The 18,320-nt window shown below is 40.4% G+C and overlaps 1 protein-coding gene across 3 annotated transcripts in view; it reads left to right on the forward strand.

Annotated features, from left to right (window-relative positions):
* Positions 1–18,320, forward strand: part of ATP2A2 (ATPase sarcoplasmic/endoplasmic reticulum Ca2+ transporting 2) — a 43,984-nt gene that overhangs the window by 11,596 nt on the left and 14,068 nt on the right. For all 3 annotated transcript variants that reach the window (XR_010723355.1, XM_066199618.1, XM_066199617.1), the window contains exons 5-9: positions 885–1,023; positions 11,712–11,792; positions 13,213–13,298; positions 14,423–14,887; positions 17,090–17,178. Coding sequence is in view for 2 of the 3 variants with exons in the window: in XM_066199618.1 (XP_066055715.1) it covers positions 885–1,023; positions 11,712–11,792; positions 13,213–13,298; positions 14,423–14,887; positions 17,090–17,178 (860 nt within the window). In the remaining variant the exon portion in view is untranslated. The remainder of the gene's footprint in view (positions 1–884; positions 1,024–11,711; positions 11,793–13,212; positions 13,299–14,422; positions 14,888–17,089; positions 17,179–18,320) is intronic.

The following is an 18,320-nucleotide window of genomic DNA, read 5'->3' on the forward strand; positions in this document are numbered from 1 at the left end:
CATCCAAGGAGGAATTTTTTATTATCTGGAAAGGCTGATGTATATTTGAAGGGCAGATGTTCTAAAAACTCTGTGCACTCTACCATTATCTATAATTATCAGGGCTAAATGACGTTTGTTCTTGTCAATAGGCAGGGAAATGGAAAATAAGTTCTTTCTCCAAGAGCTGGAGAAAGGAGCACTGATAAGCTGCTGGTTCCTACAGTTGTTCTTTATCCAGGTGGCATCACAACACTGATCCCAATCTCTGCTTGTGCTCAGTGGGAGGACTGCAGCTGAGATAGGAAAGTGGGAATCAAAAGGTTGTTCTGTGTGCGGATTCATCTGAATGTGTAAATTGTTTAGAGATTCTGGGGAAGTTTCTAGTGTATGCTTTAATTTCACTTCAGCGTGACTTGCTTTGCTGAAATAAAGTTGATAATGAGTTGGCTTCATCGTCACTTGTGTCAGAAAATAAAATTCAGCAGTGCTGGTCCACTCCAGGCTGAGTGTAAGCTGCTCCAGCCAAGGCACAGCCAACACCTACATCCATGAATCTTAATTCTGCTTAGTGCTTTTTTTAATGTCAAAAAGCATCCATGTGTGACATGGACCTCTTTGTGTGGCCTCCCTGCCACGACACAGTGGATATTCTTGATGGAAAATGCTGCGGGGGTTTAAATAAACAATTTCTGTGTTCTAAAGGGCCACTAACACCTGAATTACACTCTAATGATTTCCAGTCAGCAGCCTGATAAGGGGAGGGGACACAAAATGTTCTCTATGAAGAAATACAGCTGAGCCGAGTTGGAAGCATTCATATGATAATGCTTTTCAAAAATCGGATCTGACAGGCTTGTTTTCCTTGAGGACTTTCAAAATGACACATTTTTGCTGTCCTTTAGGAAAGGAATGCTGAAAATGCTATTGAAGCCCTTAAAGAATATGAACCAGAGATGGGCAAAGTGTACAGACAGGACCGAAAAAGTGTCCAGAGGATTAAAGCAAGAGACATTGTCCCAGGTGACATCGTGGAAGTGGCAGGTAAGACCCACTAATGTGGTGCATACAGCCATTAGCATATTAATTTAAAAATGTTGTGGGGCTTTGTCTTAATGATTTGAGGCCCTGGGGGGAGTTTTCAGACTCCTCAGTATATGCTTCGCTTAAGAACAATCTTGTTCCTGTTCATCTGTAATTACCTTAAATGTGCATTTGTACGGAGGGGATTGTTTTTCAAATTGCCACTTAGTTTAATTGGTAGGTCTAAAAGCAAAGCATCTTAACTGGAGTTGTGGTTTTAACACTTGTCACGAATTTAAAATTTTGTTTTCTAGTGTCTGGTTTCAAGAGTGTCTTAAAACTTGTTTGCTTTTCTGACACAAAGTAGATGTTTGTTCCTGGTTTTGAAATGTCTTCAGTTTCCTTAGGTTTGGGAGCGCAGAGATTTTATTTGGTCACGCTCTGTTATTTCATGTGAATGTGTTTCTCCAGCACTTAGACTTGTAGTAGCATTGCCTTTGAACTTCTCCTCACAAATGTCTTCTGTCCTCTCAGCAAGTATGACTGGCATGTGACTTCACTCTTTTCTTATCTTCCATAATTCTTTATTGCTTTTTTTCACAATTTGCTGCACAGATCTCAGATACGTGAGCTATGCAGGGTAAAGCTCCCTGTTTCTCCTGGGTAAGCTTTTGACGTGCCAGTCTTAAAACTGGACATCACTGGATTTTGCTTTCTAATTAGAGCTTTCTGATATCTTAGTTTTGCTCTAAAAGGTTTGGAAGGAGTGCTGAAATAGAAGGGTTATATGCTTTTAGCTAGAACTCCATCATTTGGGTGATAATGCCATAGCAATAACTTTTTCTCTAAACTGGGCTTGACTGTTCCTCCCCAGATCAAACTAGGTGGCTCTTGCTGAGTGTCAGGAGTGTTGCATGCTCAGATTTTGTAGGTCATTATCAACTGTTAACTGAGTGATTCTTCCTTTGGGAGCACCGCAGGGTGTACATCAAACTTACTTTGCACTTGTGTCACTTTGATTTTAGAGGTGGTAGCTGTCTCAAGAGGAGATAAATATATACCCTAAAACTTGCCTCTCCTCCTGTTTTAATTAGCAGGCAAAGAGAGTGTGCACTCAGAATGAAGTTGGTGTTGGCTGCCTGCCCAGTTTTCATTCCTTGAGAAACTTTCACGTTGGCTGAGCCCTGTCTCGAGCCCCTGTGCTGTGTACAGGGTGATTCAGCTACAAGTCCAACCCCAGAGTGGTGATAGCGAGATGAAGGGTGAACTGTGATGCCTTGTCACTGGCTGTGCTCTCCGCCTCACTGCTCCTGCTCTGCACAGGGGGGTTGTTTCTGCTGTGCTTGACGTGTCCTTTTGAGGCAAACAGAGCTGTATCAATTACAGACTCTGCAGTAGATGTCTGGGCCAAATCCTTATCCTGTTTTTTAAATGTCAGCAGTGGAATGGTGGTTTTGGAAGCAGTTTTCGCCATGGGAATACACTCGGGTTGTGTTTTTTGGTACTTTAAAGCAGAACTGGTAGAACTGTGAGTTGATGACTGTGTGTTTGCACTGGTTTGGGGTGTCACTGAGGAGCAATGCCGCATTTTGATGCTCTGGCAGGTGTCTAGAGCACAGAGCACTTTCTCCTTGATTCACTGACGTTTCAGAAGAGGTACAGATTGCGTTTTCATCTTCAAATTTAGCTCTGCCTTTATTCTGTAGGAGAACACCTGAGGGATGTTTGGGCTTTTACTTACCTGCTGTGTATTGTCAGTACCAATAAAATCAATTACTCTGTTTAAAAGGCCTATGTCTGAGGGAGAAAAACGAACTGGGAATAAGCAATGTGCCTGTAACACCAGGCTGCCTTTAACAAGCTTAGTGCCCTCTTTATCATAGGGTTACTGTTGCATTATTTTAAATTCTGCTTGTAGAGCAATGACTGATAGTCCAGCATGTGTAGGATTGATTTTTTTTTTTTTTTTTTAAAGTAAGGACAAGCTTAAGTCAGTATGCTCATGTAGAGACCCAAAAAATATCCAAGTTTTATCACTGTCCTTTAATATAGGTGGTGTGGTTTGTTGTGGCTCAAACACAGTTAAGTTACCTTCACTTGAAGCTGCAGATGATTATAAGTCATGTGACTGTTTAATAGAGAAATCAGTGCTTCAATGTAACACGACTTCCAACACTGAAATAATAAAGTCTTGTAGCTAGACAATGATGAAGTTTTAATTGCAATCAAACTGAGAAAAGCCACAGAGCAAGTAGAGAAGAGCCAATAAATGCAACCGTGTCAAGAACGGGAGGTGAGAGAGACTCTGTGCATGCCTGTGCCTCAAGTGCAGGAGGACTGTGATGGCCTTTGACATGGTGTTTGCAAAAAGATGGCCATGTAGGGAAGTGACAGAGCCCTTCATGCTGGGATACATATCTGCCTGTGGAATTCCTGGCCAAGTGCCAATGACATTTGTGTGTCCAGGCAAATATCTTTCAACCCAGTGGCAGAAACAGCCAGGTGATTGGTTTCTCCCCTGTGCTGATAACTTAAGAGTGAGCAAATTCCTACAAGTCATCCCTTGCAAAATAATTCTATTTAATGCTGTAGCAGCTTTGCTAATTTGAACTAGCTGTGTGTGGGTCTGACACAGAGGTAACTTCATTGTAGGAATTGTCAGATTGCTTTTGATACACGCAGACATCAATTTCTTAACTGCGTGTTGTTAGGAAGACTTTCCTCTGTGTTCACTTCAGCAGAGCTGGTGGAAAAGGTACTATACAATGAACAGGAGCTGTTTGGGATCTTGGGATCACAAATTTGGCACGTGTGCCTTAAATTTGCTTGCAGACCTGCGGTGGGCATGGTTCTCAGAGCTGTAGTGTGTGACGGTTACTAAGCTACAGAGTTTTTCTCAGAATTGATGAAGTGACAAACACTCAGATGCTGTCCTCACATGGCTTTTCAGTTTGTCTGCCTTTAAATGGATAATCATGTTGTTGTAGAAGCTGGAGTGAATTGGAGGGCACACTCTAAACTTGTAACCAGGGGATATCTAAATAGATTAGATACACTTTGGTTTAGTTGAGTTTTTTCGTTGCTGGGTTAAAGTGACATTTTCAAGAGAAATTTAGTATACCATGGCCCTGCTTCTTACAAGTTTTATGTGAAGTTCAGCCTGAAAAGTTTGGATTAACTGGTTGTAAATCATGTATTTTTTTATAGAAGCACATTTGGGAACAGAAGTGACCTTTCTTCACTTCCGCTGTATTTTCCTGTCTAAAATTTTCTGGAGTAGATACAGAAGATCTGAGTTTCTGTAATTTAATAAATGAAAGTTCAATAGTTGCAGTCAGTAAATGACCAAAGCACAGCCACAGTAGTTCCTCTTTTCCCTGAATTTCTGAAGGATTGTTCTTGTCATCTGTTACTGTATCTGTAACTACTCAACATGTTAAAAATACACACAGAGTTGCCAGAAGCTGTTGCTTATTAAATTAGTGTATATTCCAGAAAACTTAGTTTCATACCTGGCACAGAGTAGGCGAGAAGTATTTTGAGGCTTTAAATTCCAACTGCAGAGCACTTCAGGACTCTTGAGTGCCTTATTATAGAAGAAAGATGAATTTTGGGATGAAGAAGGTCAGGAAGGAAGATTCTTTATGTGAATTATGTCACACTCCCATGTGAAGAGCTCCAGATTCTCCCTGGCGGTACAACTGAAAACATGGATGTTGCAGGTTGTTGTTACTCCAAAACATCTGGGTTCTTGTGTCTGTGTTACTTTTCTAACAACTAGGATTGATTTTCAGACTCAGTGCTAGAGATGCAGGTTTACTTGTTTGCTTTTTTCTTTTTTTTTCCCTGAAGTGCTACTTTTGAACCAGAAAAGACAGGAAAGTGAGATCAGTGGTTAATAAATACATGGACAAGGAGTGCATAAATCTTTGAGCTTCAGTGAACATTTTGGCCAACACATCAGAGGCAGCTTGGGGATAACCAGGCACAGTCCAAACTCCATTCCATACTTCACTGGAGTCTGGAGTTATGTGAGGTTCAACTCAGGGCACAGCCTAAACTTTTATCACTTTTTACACACATTTGAAATGTTGCAAAACACATTTACAATTTTTACCCCAATTCTTGTAGCCTTTTCCTTCAGAGTTACCAAACTGTTTGGTAAAAATAGCAAAACTAATTCTGGTTTGGTTGCTTGAAAATTGAGAATATACCTCATATGCTGTACTCTGACAGAACTGATACCGTGTGGGTTTTATTATAAGCACAAATAGTACTGAACAAAAAGCTTGAACATCAAGGTAATGTTCAGTTATTACCCTGACAAAGGAAGCTTTGTTTTTTTAAGTCTGAAGAAAACTTGCACTTGAAACTTTCCTGCTTTTCCAGAATTCTGACTCTAGGTTCTTCTGTTACCCAAATGTGGCATAACTTGGAAAAAGGACTTCAGCCGTGGTGTGAAGTTGTTGTTCTCTACCTGACCTGGCTTAAGTTGAAGCTTAACTTCCCAGTCTGTTCTTTCTGCTGTTAGATACTTTTATAGGCTGATCACAAGAGTTTTCCATCTAGTAGTCAGGGGTATATATAGATCCACTAATTAAAAGCTAAAACAAGACAAATGTGGTTTAGAAATGAGTGCAGACTTAGAAGCAGGGTCCCTGTCCATCAGCACAGCTTATCTAATGTTCTGGTGCCCTCTTCAGAGAGAATGACAAGTGTGTTTTTAGAGAAAGAAAAGAAACAAGTTAGGAAAAATTTGAGTCTTACGTACTGTTTAACACAATATCTCCATTTTTCTTGACCTCCAGTTTTGACCTGGAAATATTTTGCTCCCAGAAAGCAAAGCTTTTCCTGTCCTTCTGCCTTTCCTTGATAAAGAAAATAATATATATATGTGTTGTTTAAAAGAATTTACCCTTTTACCTTGTACAGTTCCAGGGTTAGGATATTCACACCTTGCATACACTGCACAGGAAGCTCTGGGAATATTTTGTCTTCCCAGAATGCAGATGACAGAAGCTGTTTCATACACGTTGTCTAATGCAAAGAATGAATTTAAATGTATTGTTCTGTCACCTTGTTAGTGAAATCAAGTGCTGTTTTACTACTATGGTTACAGTTGTTGGGCCTTTGTTGGTGTGATCTGTCTCGTCGGAAAATAAATTTTACCTTCCTGGTTTGGAGTGGAAACTCAGGCTTAAAATTTGGTTCATAATCCCTCTTCTAATTTTGACACTTAGACATTCTTGGCCTTGTATGAAAGTGTAGATGGACTCAATTATGTTCCTGTTTTGTAGAGCTTTTGATTTTTGGGCCCACTTTATTATGCCCTGTTCAGGAAGTGTTAAATACTTAAAACCTGTTACTACGGAAGAAAAATTATGTTTCTGATGGTGTGAGGAAATCAAGCACAATAGGAAGATGTGATTGTCTGTGTACAAGGGGGGAAGAGGAGCTCAGCTGAGCTCGTGTTAAGGAAGTTTAATACAAAAACCAGTTGTGCTGGAGCAGCTCTACCTCTAAATAAAAGCAAACCATTCTCTTCAGGTGTGAGCTTTAAATATTTCTGTTCCCAGCAACACTTAATTCAACACTCAGAAAATCCTCGGTTCTGTTGATTGAAGTGAGTAGCATCCCTTATCTTTTATTTTAAATCTATTCGTTTCAATCCTTAACCTGAGTTCTTCAATTCTTCATGTAGGATGTTTCACTTGCTTCAGTTTATTAGTAAATATTCCTGCAATGGTGTGTGCTGTAATTTAGAGGATAAACTTACTTTTTGGTAAGAGAGGAATCTGAAATGATTGACTCCTAAAGAGATTAAATATCTCACTAGGAAAAGTGCTTTAAATAACTACCAGTAATATGTCATGTTAAGCCAGAAAATAGCTGCTAACACTTTGCGTTTTGGCAGAAGAATTAATACTTCTTTTCCTTCAGGTGGTCAAACCCCGTGTATTTTCACTCAGACGTTTTAGTAAGCAGTGTGGTAGGTTATGTCTGCTGAACTTGATGGTATTCTTACTCTAGAAATACTAGATTAAAATGCTAAATGCTAAAATTAAAGCATCCTAATAAAGCAGGAGAAAGACCATAGTATCTTAAACACCAAAATACATGAACTTGTCCACAATGAACCTTAATATATTGATCCTTTTTTGGTTTGTTCTCTCCATTTGGTGGTTTATGGCAATTGGTCTGGGGATGCTTTTACTCAGTTTCAGGAACTGTTTGTGTTCAAAAACTGTTCAACTGTAGAACAATTGGAGCTGTAGTGATAATCTTTATTACAAAAGTCCAGTTCCAACCCCCGACGTGCTGATAGCAGATCTAGGGTGACACTGGCTTTGGTTAATGATAAACATAAATAAGAAAGTGTGAGGTACATATTGTATATAAACAGCTCCTCAGATATCTACAGGGAGAATTCTTTTCACTTGCTGCGATCACAAAGAGGGACTTTCTGCAAACAGATTGCTTTCTTTGCTAAAGGTTCTTGTAACACATTAACATAGAAAAGAAGGAAAACTTTTCACTTTTTATAATGTACCTGCCTGTAAACCTGAGCAAGTCTCCAAGGGTGTGAGGGGTCAGAGTTAACAGAGCTGATACTGGTGTTCAAAGTTCGCATTTCAAGCAGTAATTTAGTTCTGAGGGCTGTTCTATACGTCGTGGCTTTTGGGGTATAGTTAATGTTGCTTCCTGAGCCCATTGTCACCATCAGTTTTGATTAGAAAATCTGGAATGTGGATCTCAATTGAGATATGGTCTAATAATTTGAGACTTGAGAGATGAGTATGGTCCTGTTGTAGTCTAAAGTTCTTTGTAAGTACCTAGAAATAACTAAAAATACAAGGGACTGAAATCCACTCAGCTTTCATAGTTATTTCCCATCCACCTTCACTGTTCATAGAATACGTGTCCCAGCACTTGTGCCCATCTTCCTGAGCTGCTTTAAAGCACAACCATAGCCTGCAAAATAATTATGGTATTTTGGCTGTAGAGGTCTCCCAGGGAGTGTCTCAAGCCATTGTCTGACGGAATTCTGAAATGAAATATTTAATTTTATTGCCTTGCTGGAAATTAGTAAAGTATTGAAGAGGCTATCAGTGCTCAAATGAAACACCCAGGCAATGAGCTGATCATTGCACTGTAGGACTTGGTCAGGGCCAAGTATAAAATTGGGACTCGGGTTGCTTAGTACATTCTGTACTTGATTTGGGCCAAGTCTGTGGAGAAGCAGGGTTGGGCTGTGTAAAAATCAAGGATGTATGTCAGTGACTGTTCATACGGAGGGAGCTTGACCCATAACACTGCCAAAGCACTGGGAGCAGGAAGATAAAGAGTAGAGAACTTTAAACCTGAGAAGAAAGGCTGGCGTGTTGGGTGTAATCAGTGGGAATTTTGGAAGGTAGTGTTGCTGGTTAGGTGGCTGAAGAACCCAATATTTGAAAGTACTGAATTATCCCTGTGTTCAGTGAGAAAATGTGGCTTCTCTAAAGCAGCTGACATAAACTTTAAATTCATATTCAAATTCATAAGAACAAAGTACTGTTCCAGTTGCTACCAAGGAGTAGAAATTGTAAATTGTCTGTTTCAGTGCAGACTCATGCACAGTTAAATAAAATGGGTATTTATCTTTTTTACCCCCCTGTCGTGCCCAGGTTGTTTATAAACAGACTCGATTATTGTATGCTGAAGCTCAGTATTAAAATTCCAAAATTCTGTGCATGAGTAAAAGGATTCTGTGGGTAAAGCTGTCATGGTTCAAACCAAACCCTTCTCTCACTCCTGCAAACAGCAGTCAGGGCTGTAGTTAGTGGGGCTGTTTTAATCAGCAGTTATATATTTGGCTACATTCTGTTTCAGAGCACGTACCTGGGCAGTTTTGAAAGCAGCTTATTTTATTTCTTCAGAGCTGTTGTGGAAATCAAGGGACTGTTTCAGATTAAAACCTTCGGTTGAAATAATGGATGAAAATATTTCTGCAACTGACTTTTTATTTTAGCTGTCAGACTATGGAATTATATCATTTACTGTAGCAGCTCTGTGCTGAGCAACACAAATGCATAATCACTTTCTCATTTCTTCCAAGCCTTGGGTGTTACTTCCATTGGTTCTGTGGAGTGAATTATATGAATTTTAAAAAGCCTCCCAAAAAACCAACACCACCCCCCCCCTTTTTTTTTTTTCCTGTTTTAAAGTATATATTAAAAAAAGCCTTCTCTTTGTAGATGAGATCTGTAAGTACACTACTCACTGAAGATTTCCTGTGGTTCCTCTCTGTCATAGGATGACTTCCTATTTATATTAAGTTTCAGTTGTGCTCTTGGAAGTATATTCAAGACTATAAATGACTTAGTCTCATAGTTGTTATTTTACAAAGAGCTGTTTAAAATGTCTCTGTAACTGACCCTGACGTACAACTTTCCTGCCTATTGGAAATGCCTTGGCTATTTCACTCCAGCCTTCCCAGTCAGAGAGGGTGAGAGAATTATGTGTCTTATCTTCAATTGTTAAGATAAATTTATGAGGCTGCGTTGTCATAATAAATTTTACACTTCAGTTCTGGTGATTCTGGCAATTGATAACAACAGTAGTAGTTTTCGTGGAAATACTGATGTTGAATCTCAGCAGTCTGTTAGCGGGGTCTCTCCAAGTATTTTAAGTCTTGTGAATATTGAGTTGGAGCAACTTGGAGCCGTTTCAGAAGTAGGTTAGAAAATCACTTGTGAACTTTGCCATATGTTCTGCCCAGTAGCTTGATCGTTTTAAGATTTATTTTTTTTTTAACAGCCACTTTCTTGTGTTCTGCATCTTCAGCAGTGTCGCCAGACGTGGTGGATGTGGGCTGGCTGTGGTTCTGCAGCTCTCTGAAGATGTTTGTGCAGGTTGCCAGAGCTCTCAGCACGTTTCTCTGAGGGCTTGGCCTGTCCAGCCATATCTGAAAAGCAGCTGCTACTGTGTGTCTGCAAATAACCCTCCTCTGGACACCAGGAGAGCAATTGAATAGTTTTGCCTTTTTTGGCCTAGGTCACCGTTTGTCTGAGGCTATTTTCTCTTGCTGCTCAAGGGCATTGTGGCTTAAATTAGTATTCACATGGTATAATGACACATTTGTGGCTGGTTTTTTGTCCCTTCATGTACATATGCTCACAGAGACAGGTGTGTAACAAAACTCTACAAAACTCTACAATCTTTTGCTGCTTTCAGTGGTTGGAATTACTCTGAATTTACAGGAAGGCACATGGTGCAGGTGTTCCTAATGTTTGGAGTAGCACTTCATTCTCCTCTTCAGGGTTTTGTTCCACAGCTTTCCACTCCAGGGTGTGAGGGGTTGGATGAGCCAAGGCTGTGACACCACTGTGGAGTTTTTCATGATATTATTTCTTAATGTGCATTATTGCTGCTGATTGCATAAGCAGCTCCTGCAGGAATTGCAGCTTATTTTAATTTCACTGCAGGGACACAGATTCCACCTACTGAAAAAAATCAGCTGTCTTTAGTTGGTTATTCTCCCTTCTTTATTTCTTTGCATTACTTTACAATAATATAGCTGACACTTGAATGCCTGCGGTGTTAAATTACATTAGGAGTGTTCAATCATGTGTTAATTAGCAATATTGACATGCAGAATGTAGAACCCCTCCATGTGAATCAGAAATGTGCCTCATTAATGTGCTTTAGCAAGTTAATTCTCATGAAGCCGTTTATTTGCAGCAGGCACAAAATGGTAGAGCTTTAGTTTTTTTTCTTAAAAACTAGGAAAAGCTGGGTAAGAGGAAGTAGGAAGGGAGAATTAATTTTGAGATGTTAGGGATGCTGGAGCTTAACTGACAACTGGATTTATCACCCTGCCATTTTTAGGAGTGTGGTGGTGGTAACTTCTATCACCTGCTGCTTTTGTCTCTGAAGCACTTGTTAGTGGATGTTCCCTTGTTTGTGGGTTGTTTGTTTTATTATTTTCTTTCCTTCAGTGTTGTCTTTTGCAAATTAGAAATGTGCACGACAAGATAAACACAGCAGAGATCTGTGAAAATTGTAACTGGGATATGGATTGTGGTTATTTAATAGAGCAGCATTACTGGAAAACAAAGCTACTGTGTGATCTGAGGTTAACTTCCAACTCTGAAACATCTGGCACAATTCAAAGGATAACATTACAAGAGCATATTTGCAGAAGCACGTTATTCTCACAGTTGGTGCCAAAGAAAAGGAAAATACAACTTCTTTTAGTTTTCTAAATAAATAGATGTGGATAATGTGATCTTTGGAGAGCAGAGGACTCACTTTGGGCATAGAGAAAACAACTGAAAGGCTCTGCAGGACCAGTTGTTCTGAAAAGGGAACTGGATTCACCTTAGCTACGGGTTTTGATTGTTTATAAATACGTCTTCTGAAATTGATACCTTGCTCTTGAGAATGTTTTCCCTTTGCTTTCAAGTGGCCTGTGGTTAGAAAAACAATCCAGTGATTTACGGCTTCTTTCTCGGAGGTTAGGTAGGGGCAAGTCCAAACTGCCAAAGTGCGTTGGATACTCAGAAAATGGGAGTATTGCAAGTCACAGAGGCAGCAATCAGCTGCTGGTGACATCAGGTATCTGTGCAGTTACTGGAAAGTCATTTTTCTGGCTGATGGAGGGAAGGGACACTTGGTCAGTAATCTCTGAAACGGCAAAATTCTGACTCTGTCCTGTCATTTCTTTGTAGTTGGAGACAAGGTTCCTGCTGATATAAGAATTACTTCTATCAAATCTACAACTCTAAGGGTAGACCAGTCAATTCTCACAGGTACAGTTTCTGTGGCTTTTATGTAATTAGGTGCATAATTGAAAGTGCCTTTTCACGATTTGTTTGCAATGATCCATTAGAAACAAGCCTGCAGCTATTGAAGTTCTCTGCAGTCAAGTGCAGTAAATTTCGGATCTAGTAACTTCTAGAGTGGCTGAATGTGTTGCTTCATCATTGGCTTTGTTTTCCCTTTAGTGGGATGAACATTCTTACTGAGTCTTGTAATGCTTTTTTGGTCTTCCCCTTCCCCCAACAGACAGAAGCAATTTGTGGGAAACCAAAATGAAAAAAAAAAAAAAAACAACAAACAACAAAACAAGGAATTTCTTTTCTAGTTCACGGAGTCTTCTAGGTTTGAACATCGTGTCACCACTCCAATATGAAAGCATGTAAATCTTACTGCATGTCTTCTGCAACAGGAGAGAACAACTTTTGCAATGCTGGCAGCTTTTAAGCTGCTGCCACTAAAGACTCAGTGCACTCGAGCCTTATTTGCTCAAATTCTGTGCGCACACATTCGTGTGTTTTTTGGGACCAGCCCTCAAATGCAGGAGCTATTTTTAGAGCCCTTTTCAGATTTGTTGAAAACAAAACAAAGTAGCAGCACTTCTGAATATAGGAAAGAAGCTGGGAATCAACCAAGCATGCTACAAGAGTTTTCTTTCAGCTGGAACATGGAGATCTGTCAGCCTGTTTTGGTAGCATAAATTAATGTTAACTAGCTCTGAATTTTAAAACAGTGAAGTATTCATAGGAAGCCTATTTTTCATCCTTGGATCTGTCTTGAAACAGGTTCCAGAGTTTCTCACCACATATCCTGACTAGCACAAGACTGATTGAGCTTCACTTATGTTTAGCATAGGAAAATGAACACACTCCATGCCTGTAAAGCTGTTGGAAGAAGTAGAAATAGCCCATCAGAATTCTGTAAAAAGGGACTGTTCCTTGCCTTTATTTAAGGAACAGAATTCTTGTTTTAAAGGAAGCCTTTGCTGTTTTCAGCCAAGCTGATGCTTAAGTCTCCCTGTCTGATAAAATAGGACTGAGCTCTGAGACGCTGCTCAACAAAATCCTTTTAAAAGGAGGAGGCTTTGGCTCTCTTGAGCTCACACTCTGTGACTGAAGCTGAGAGCACCACCTTGTGAAATCTGGTGTAGCAATGAACATCTGCTTTTAAAGAAAAGGAACCTTTCTGTACCTGTGTGACATGCTTGTAGAAACCGATACAGAATTTTTGCTAAAAAGCAGATGTTCAGTTTTCCTGGCCAACTGAAATCTTTCCTGTTTCACTTAAGCAGTTAAGATCATTTGAGGAAAGAATTTCGACAGCCTAAAAATTTCAGGGCTGAAGATAATTTTTTGATTTCCCTCGAGACTCCAGACACAAAACTTCTTCTTAAGACTATTATCTTTATTTTAGGTGAATCTGTGTCTGTTATTAAGCACACAGACCCTGTGCCTGATCCTCGTGCTGTAAATCAAGACAAGAAGAACATGCTCTTTTCTGTAAGTATTTTGTTCTGAGGTTTTCAAAACATTTATAAAATAACACTGAAGCTGATAAAAATGTTCCCCAAAAACTGCATGACTTTGCTGTGTTCTCTGTACATGTCTCTGTATGTCTCCATGCACATTGAAGTAAATGAATTAAAAATTAGAGTTAACTTTTAGTAAAGGCTATCCTCATGGGAAGATGCTGGATGGAAGCAGTCTATATGAGGAAAATTATTTTTGTCCTTCACAAGGAAGTCTTGGAGGGTGGAGCACACACACTTTTAGTATTTCTGCAGTAATTTTCTAAAGTAATAGTTCTTCAGCATGATAAGAGCCCACACAAATTGTGGTGTTGTGTAGCTAAAACTGAGAACTGGTTTTCTGTATGGGAATGAAACAGTTTGTTCAAATTTATTTGAAATAAGGATTAAATATCTTTCATATAAGAAAATAACTTTTTGTTGTCGTGCAACTTAATCTTACTGTTCCTTTCCTTGCTAAATACATTCACACGGGGAGCCACAAAGAACACACCCATCACTCATAGTAAATACATTTAATCTGACAAAATAGAGCCCTAATTAAAAAAAAAAGAGAGGTAAAACACATTTAGTGTTCAGTTGAAATACATACTGCTTGCTCAGCAGCTGGGTTTGGCTGTGGTGCTTGGGAGAGATCAATACTGCCTCGTTTTGAGCCTGTTCTGGGAGCAGAAATTCCACCCTGGAGTGTTCCCTTACAGACACAGGCAGTGTCATCCTCTTCCTCTTTACCTTTCTCCATATCCTGGCTGAAGCACAGTCTGAGCTTGTACGAGGTGGTTTGGTTCAAGGGGTATTTGGGAGCGTTTATTGTGTGTGTGTTGTTTTTTGGGGGGTTTTTGTGGTTTGTTTTGGGAGGGGGGGTGGTTGTGTGGGTTTTTTTGGTGGTTTTCTTTTGTTTGTTTGGGGTCTAATTGTTTTTGCTTTTGGTGTTTTGTTGTGGGTTTTTTTGGTGGTTTTTTAGGTTTTTTTTGTTGTTGTTGTTTTGGTTGGTTTTGTTTTGTTTTGTTAAATTAAGACCAAACAAAAGAAACTCACCCACCAACCCTGTTTATAGATAGACTCCAAGTTCTCCCTTCTCTTCCTTTACCTCAGGGTACAAACATTGCTGCTGGTAAGGCCATGGGGGTGGTTATTGCAACGGGGGTAAACACTGAAATCGGGAAAATCCGTGACGAGATGGTGGCCACGGAGCAGGAGAGAACCCCGCTGCAGCAGAAGCTGGATGAGTTTGGGGAGCAGCTGTCCAAAGTCATCTCCCTGATCTGCATCGCCGTGTGGATCATCAACATCGGCCACTTCAACGACCCCGTGCACGGCGGCTCCTGGATCCGCGGCGCCATCTACTACTTCAAAATCGCCGTGGCCCTGGCCGTGGCCGCCATCCCCGAGGGGCTGCCCGCCGTCATCACCACCTGCCTGGCCCTGGGGACACGCAGGATGGCCAAGAAGAACGCCATCGTGAGGAGCCTCCCCTCTGTGGAGACCTTGGGCTGCACCTCGGTGATCTGCTCCGACAAGACGGGGACACTGACCACGAACCAGATGTCCGTGTGCAGGGTACGTCTCCTCAGCCACCCTCAGGAGTCAGCCTTGCTCAAATTCTCCTGATCCCGGCTCTTTTTGTTCTCATATCATCAAAATCCTGCTTTATTTCCCTAAGATAAGCCTCCACTTTGAACTCGGTTTTCTGCCGTGTAGTCTTGAAGGCTTTTGTCTCTTTCCTTATTTAGTTGTGGCCAAAAGTAGCTGTACCCACACTCATGGGGGAGAAAGTTGTTTGTAAGCTGCTTTCCATTGACTTGTCTGTGAGCCTTTCAGGTTACTGGTAATTCTTGGGTGTGATTTATGCCTTTTCTTAGAAAGTTACACTGTGGAACAGGCTGTAAGTGTCAAACACTTGACTCTTCAGCTGAGAAAGGCAACAATGGTGGAGAAACTTACTATGAGAAAAGGAGATTTACTGCAGTAACTTCAGTAGTCAAAGGTGTTTTCACTCCTGAGCGGTTCCACCTTAATTTGCTGTCACCAGAATTGCCAGAGTCATCTTCGGTGTTGGTGTATTTTAAAGTAAGGCTGAGCTCTTTGCCTCTCCTCCCTTCCCATCCAAACCCTGTCTAGTGTTGGCTAATTTGGGACTTTCATGGCTGATCACTTAACATAATGCATGTTCAGTTGCCAGTTTGTGCTTCTGTGTTGGGATTTAATGGAGAAAACACTGAATTCTTCCGTTTAATAACTTCAGATGTTCAGAGGCACAACGGCTCCAACATGAAATGTCCAGAGCCCTCATTACACTGGGTTAGAATTCCAAATGTGTGCATGTTGAGCACTGCACACCAGTGGTGAAAGTTTGTAAGCCCTAAGCACTTTGTTCTCATGTGATTGATGGCTTTTTCTTCCTAATTGGTGGTTGACTTGTTCTACTTCCTTAAGTATCGTAGTATTTATACCTAAGAGACACAAAGCAGCTGCTCATCAGTATTCCAGAGGAGGTTACTTGCAGTAGAGTTGCATAACTGCCCTAGTCTTTGCAGGGATTTTTTCATCCTGCAGATGCCAAAAGCAGGAGGCTTCCCTGGTTAACTCATCATTTAAGTTGTGTTTATTTAAAAGCTCAAAATGCTCTGCTCCTTATTTAGAGGGCTAAATGTTTTAGATCTTGTCCAGCACAGCTTGGTTCCTTGTTAACCTCTGACAGCTGCAAAAGAACATGAATTGCAGTTTGCAAAAATGCAGCAAAATTCTAATACCCCTAACGATGAGTTTCTTTTATTGGGTTGTGTTTTGTGAGGATGATTGATTGAAACAGCACAATGAGGGGAGAAAGGACGTTGCTCAAATGTGACGTGACAAAATGGCCTGTGCTAACCAGTGGATCAGAAGTTTCATTAGGATACACCATCAATTAGTGAGAAATTATCTTCTCCAGTGCTACTCCAGCAAGCCATGAGAGTAAGGCAGCTTCAGGCGCTGTGGTTTTTATCTCCATCCTCTCACATGTGATTCTGCCTGCAGCTCTCCTAGAAAGGAAACGAAGGAAAGACTGAGTTGCAGATGTCTTAGAGGTACAACTGCATCCTTCAGATTGGTGTCTGAATTTGAAAATATCATTTCACCAGTGCTGGAAGAGCACTTGAGTTGGCTGATTGGTTTAAACTCCCAGTGTCCCATGTGATGAGGTGACTTGTAACTGGAAACCAGGACAGGAAACACTTTCACTTGAGGCTGGTATTAAGAGAAACTGGCCATAGTCTGGCTCTTGCTAAAACCTCACCACTCAAATCTCAGCTTCTCCTATTTGTAGCTGCTTTTATTTTGATTCTGGGAGAAATTGTCAGTGTCCAAGCTGACAGTGTTCCGCTGAGCTGCTTTTGACTGTTTGAAAGCAGAGAATTAATTCATAATTTCTGTTACATGAGAATTAATTTACAGATGTGAAGCTTAGGAAGAGCTTGGATCTAATGAGGATTGTCAGGTGGTGTGTGAATGCTCTTCCCAGCTGAAGTGTGCACAGTTCCTGTGGTTTTTCAGCCCTTTTCCAAAGAGATCTGTAGGCAGAAGGGCTGTTCCTGTACTTTGTGCTGCAGTGTATGGAGCTGTTCAAACATACGTGGGATCGAAGTGCACAGAATGAGATCTTGTCTGGTTTGTTTTTTCAGACTGAACTTGCCTCTTCTACCTGCTTGCTTAAGGCCTGTTTAAATCTCTTGCATTAATTATTATTCAGAGATAGTAACACTTCTAACTCTTTAATTTCAGATGTTTATCCTGGACAGAGTAGAAGGAGACAGCTGCTCTCTGAACGAATTTACTGTAACTGGTTCAACATATGCTCCCATGGGAGAAGTGTAAGTGTTCTGTTCAAGTTAAATATTTCTCTGTTTATGCATTCACTATTACTTTAGTCTAGAAAAGGGATGCATGTAATATTCAGTAGTGATTGTTAATAAATGAAAGGTCAGCCAGTGAGAATGCACGCTGAAGGGCTGGGGGAAAAGTAATTAACAGGAAAACAAAGATAAATTGCAGAAGTGTAAACCTTCATAAAACTGAATAGAGTCTCCAGTATTGCAATGTTCCTGTGATAATCTGAAAATCAGGGGTAGAGATGATTTGTTTTAGCTATACTCAGTCCAGTAAGATTTCAATATCTCAGTGCTTTGAAGTGAGGTTTACTTTTTATTTAAAAACTGGGTAAATCTGAAGAGGTGAGCATTTGCTAATCTCTGAGCTCAGTGATTCCAATTTTCCTGCCTCAGAGAATGAAGAATTTGTTTTTTCTGAGGCATCCTGTGAATGTGTTGGAGCTACCTCTTAAATTGACTGTAAATTCCTGTCCTTGGCCCTCAGCAGTTTATTGGTGCATCTGTACTTGAGTTGGTGTGTGTTTGTCCCAGCCTTTGCTATTTGAGCTGCTGTTAAACCCAGTCCTTTAGGAAAGGAATGAGGTTTAGTTTACTTTATCAGCTGCAAGTCTCTACTAGTGAGGTAAGTGGTTCATCCTGAAAACTTCAGGAATTTTTAGGACTCTGCTTCTTGAAGAAAAGCCTCTTTTGACTGGGTTGTTTCAGCTCCTTTTACTTGGTCAGTCCTCCATGTGTTTTGTAATCTTATCAATTCAGTTTTACTTGCAGAGCAGAATTCTGCTGTGGATGAAGTAGAATTTAATTTCAGTAATTGTAAACATCTCAGCCTTGTGCAGTTTCACTCATGTGCCTCTGACTCCTACAATCTTGCCCATCTCAGTAGTGATTATCTCTGTTTAATTTCCATAGCAGTTAAGACCCCGGTGTTCCCAGCAGCTGGAAATCTTAATTCCCCTGTTCTCTTTTTTTGTTTCAAAGCTAATTGCTGTCAAAAGCTTAGGCTTTCATTTCAGGAGGCAGCATTTGCTTAGACAAGGTGACTCCAGACCTTGCAAAACTCCCAGCTATTGCACTTTAGCTGGTCTCACAAGAGCTCCAGATAAACAAAATAATAAAATAGAGCG

Source organism: Chamaea fasciata, unplaced genomic scaffold (assembly GCF_029207755.1).
Source record: "Chamaea fasciata isolate MVZ Bird 193981 ecotype frontalis unplaced genomic scaffold, bChaFas1.0.hap1 SCAF_18, whole genome shotgun sequence".
Classification (NCBI taxonomy): Eukaryota; Metazoa; Chordata; class Aves; order Passeriformes; family Sylviidae; genus Chamaea; species Chamaea fasciata.